The following is a 2,442-nucleotide window of genomic DNA, read 5'->3' as shown; positions in this document are numbered from 1 at the left end:
AGACTCACGCAACTAGTAAACATATGAAAAATAAACTAAGGCTTACACCCTATCATCAATGTTTAAATTGATATTTAGGTAGCTGTCCATCAAAATCTCTGAACCGTATCTGCTGTATCTTCAAAGCATTCAATTATGGATAACCTATTCAGTGAACCCCGCCAGACTCAAGTGCTCCAGTTAATGATGCACACGGCTTGACCATTAACCTCTCTTAAGGGAACCCTGTCAAGCTCAAGTATGCCCTACTCTATCTGCACAGGGAATGGCCGTCAAGTCCTTTACTTCAAGTTCTGGTAGCAGAACCAACTCAAAAGATGTGAAGATACTTCACCAATTGTCCAAAGAAGTCAACTGGAAGCTAGCCATGTAATCTTATCGATCGCATTACCAAAACTGTTCTAACTTAGCATAGATCTAGAAAACAAAATCTTGTACCATGCAACCTGCTAGAACAAATAACTGGTACTCTTCAAATCAGCAACTTTGCACTTTAGTAGTCCCCCGGGATCAAATGGGAAACCAATGATTTGCCCCACTGTGATCATTCCTTAAAAAAAAAAAAGCGCACCATCCTCCAACATGTGCCAATAGTGCTTCTTAACCCAAAAATATGTTTGCATAGCAGAACCTAATAGCAAAAAACCTGACAAAAACCCAAAAATATGTTTGCATAGCAGTATCCTCCAGGATCAAAAGGCATAAAAAGTAATTGACAACAATCATAGCTAGCATGATAACCTCCTGGGTCATAAGTCATATATAGTAACTACCAAGAATCATAACTAGCATGATAGCCTCCTGGGTCATAAGGTAGTAGAAAATCATATTTCAAGTATATTGCATCTCCACAAACTTTCTCATAGCATAGCAACAAAATGTCCCAAATTCCCATCATAGCAGAACCCAAAGGCAAAATGAATTCAATCACTATGGTTTCCAAAACATCAATCTGCATTTGTGAGTCATTGAATGCCATCACTTCATTTGATACCACAAACGCTGCATGGCTGCCTTCTCTAGTGGGCACAAACTCCTCTAGAGCCTCATCCAAAAGAAACATAAGCTCTTCATCATATGTTGCAGGATGTTCTTCACTACTCTTGTCAGAAGGAACTCGAAATTCCTCTAGCGCATCATCAAGCAGATCCATAAGCTCCATATCTTCCTCCTTGGAAGAACCACCTAGTTTCTGAGTATTATCACAGGAAACCTCATCGCTTGTTTCATACATAGGCACGCATTGTTCTGGCAGCTTCACACTCCCATTCAAATATCTTTACCCTTCAATAGCACAAGTCTCAGCATGCATTACAAAGATAGCATCAATTTATTTGTCCATAGCATCATCATAGCAAACCCTGTCACATGTAGCAGTCATAGACTGATCATCATCATGCACCCCCTCTAAATATGCATCTCCATAATCATAATATTTGTATGGGTTTACATCAAATATATATGGATGAGCATCAAATACATCTGCATCATCACTAGTGTCCTGAAATGTAGCCATAGACATAAAACCCTCTTGCATAGCATTAGCCAAAACAATTGCTTTTGCATGTAATGTTAAATAAGCATTCTCTTCATGGTCTACACCCAAAGAGCACTCCAAATGGGCATCTACATCACATATTAACTCTGACAAACATGTTGCTTGATCACTGTTAGCGGGTATGCTTGCATGCATAGCATGCACTGGCTCTGAGAAACCCGTTTCCTCATTTATGTCACTTTGAGAGGATACGACTACATCCACAAAGTCACATTTTCTTTGAAATAAAGAAGTCAATCCCAATCGATCATAAGCTGTATCCACTATGAAATCATCATCTGCATGCAACAATGATTTGTATTCCAAAAGACATGCATCGATAACAGCTTCTAGCTTTAGCTCGGATAGAACTCTGACCACCTGCACGACATGCTTTTTGCATTAAAACAGATGGTTTCTCATCTTGTGTGCTTTCAATCTGCTGAAGCTCTAGGTCTTCACTCAATAAGAACCCATTTATGATCGCTTGGGCAAAAGCATCCCAATTGTCTGCATGAGTTCTTGCAAGAACTTGAATTTGATTCTTAATATGATCACACACAAGCTGTTCAAATTCTGCAATCATCTGAACGTCTGGCACTTTTTGACGCTTCATTTGCTGCTCGTAACACTCTAGGTAACCTTTTGGATCATATTCACCATCAAAGATTGATCTCTCATCGTATATTGCATCCAATGCTGCATTCAAAGCTTCTTTCATCTACTCCTTCACCATCATGGCTTCTACTTAAAGCAGCGATCCTTGCATCACTTGCATCATCTTGGAAAAATTTGGAACTCCTAATTTGCCATCAGAAACATGTGTGATGAATTCTTCAAATAATCTCTTTACCTCCTTTGGAATCTCCATCTGCATCTCCCACCCTGGCTTGTTTCACGTCGGG

The 2,442-nt window shown here is 39.5% G+C and overlaps 1 protein-coding gene across 1 annotated transcript; it reads right to left on the bottom strand.

The window, feature by feature from the left end:
• Positions 1 to 544: 544 nt before the first annotated feature.
• On the bottom strand, positions 545 to 1,234 carry LOC147432122 (uncharacterized). Its single transcript, XM_086491884.1, has 2 exons — positions 857 to 1,234; positions 545 to 631 (listed from the first exon to the last, which is right to left on the bottom strand). The coding sequence occupies exons 1-2, from the start codon at positions 1,232 to 1,234 to the stop codon at positions 545 to 547; spliced, it is 465 nt and encodes a 154-aa protein (XP_086348010.1).
• Between the last annotated feature and the right edge of the window lie 1,208 nt (positions 1,235 to 2,442).

Source organism: Adiantum capillus-veneris, chromosome 20 (genome assembly GCF_014529385.1).
Source record: "Adiantum capillus-veneris isolate H3 chromosome 20, ASM1452938v2, whole genome shotgun sequence".
Lineage (NCBI taxonomy): Eukaryota > Viridiplantae > Streptophyta > Polypodiopsida > Polypodiales > Pteridaceae > Adiantum > Adiantum capillus-veneris.
This window is presented reverse-complemented; position numbering and strand designations above follow the sequence as displayed.

Excerpts from the sequence above, each read along its gene's own strand:
- LOC147432122 (XM_086491884.1), bottom strand. The coding sequence starts at position 1,234 with ATGTATGAAACAAGCGATGAGGTTTCCTGTGATAATACTCAGAAACTA. Across the intron at positions 632-856 it reads TGTTGCTATGCTATGAGAAA|GTTCTGCTATGCAAACATAT; the intron begins GTTTGTGGAGAT and ends TTTTGCTATTAG.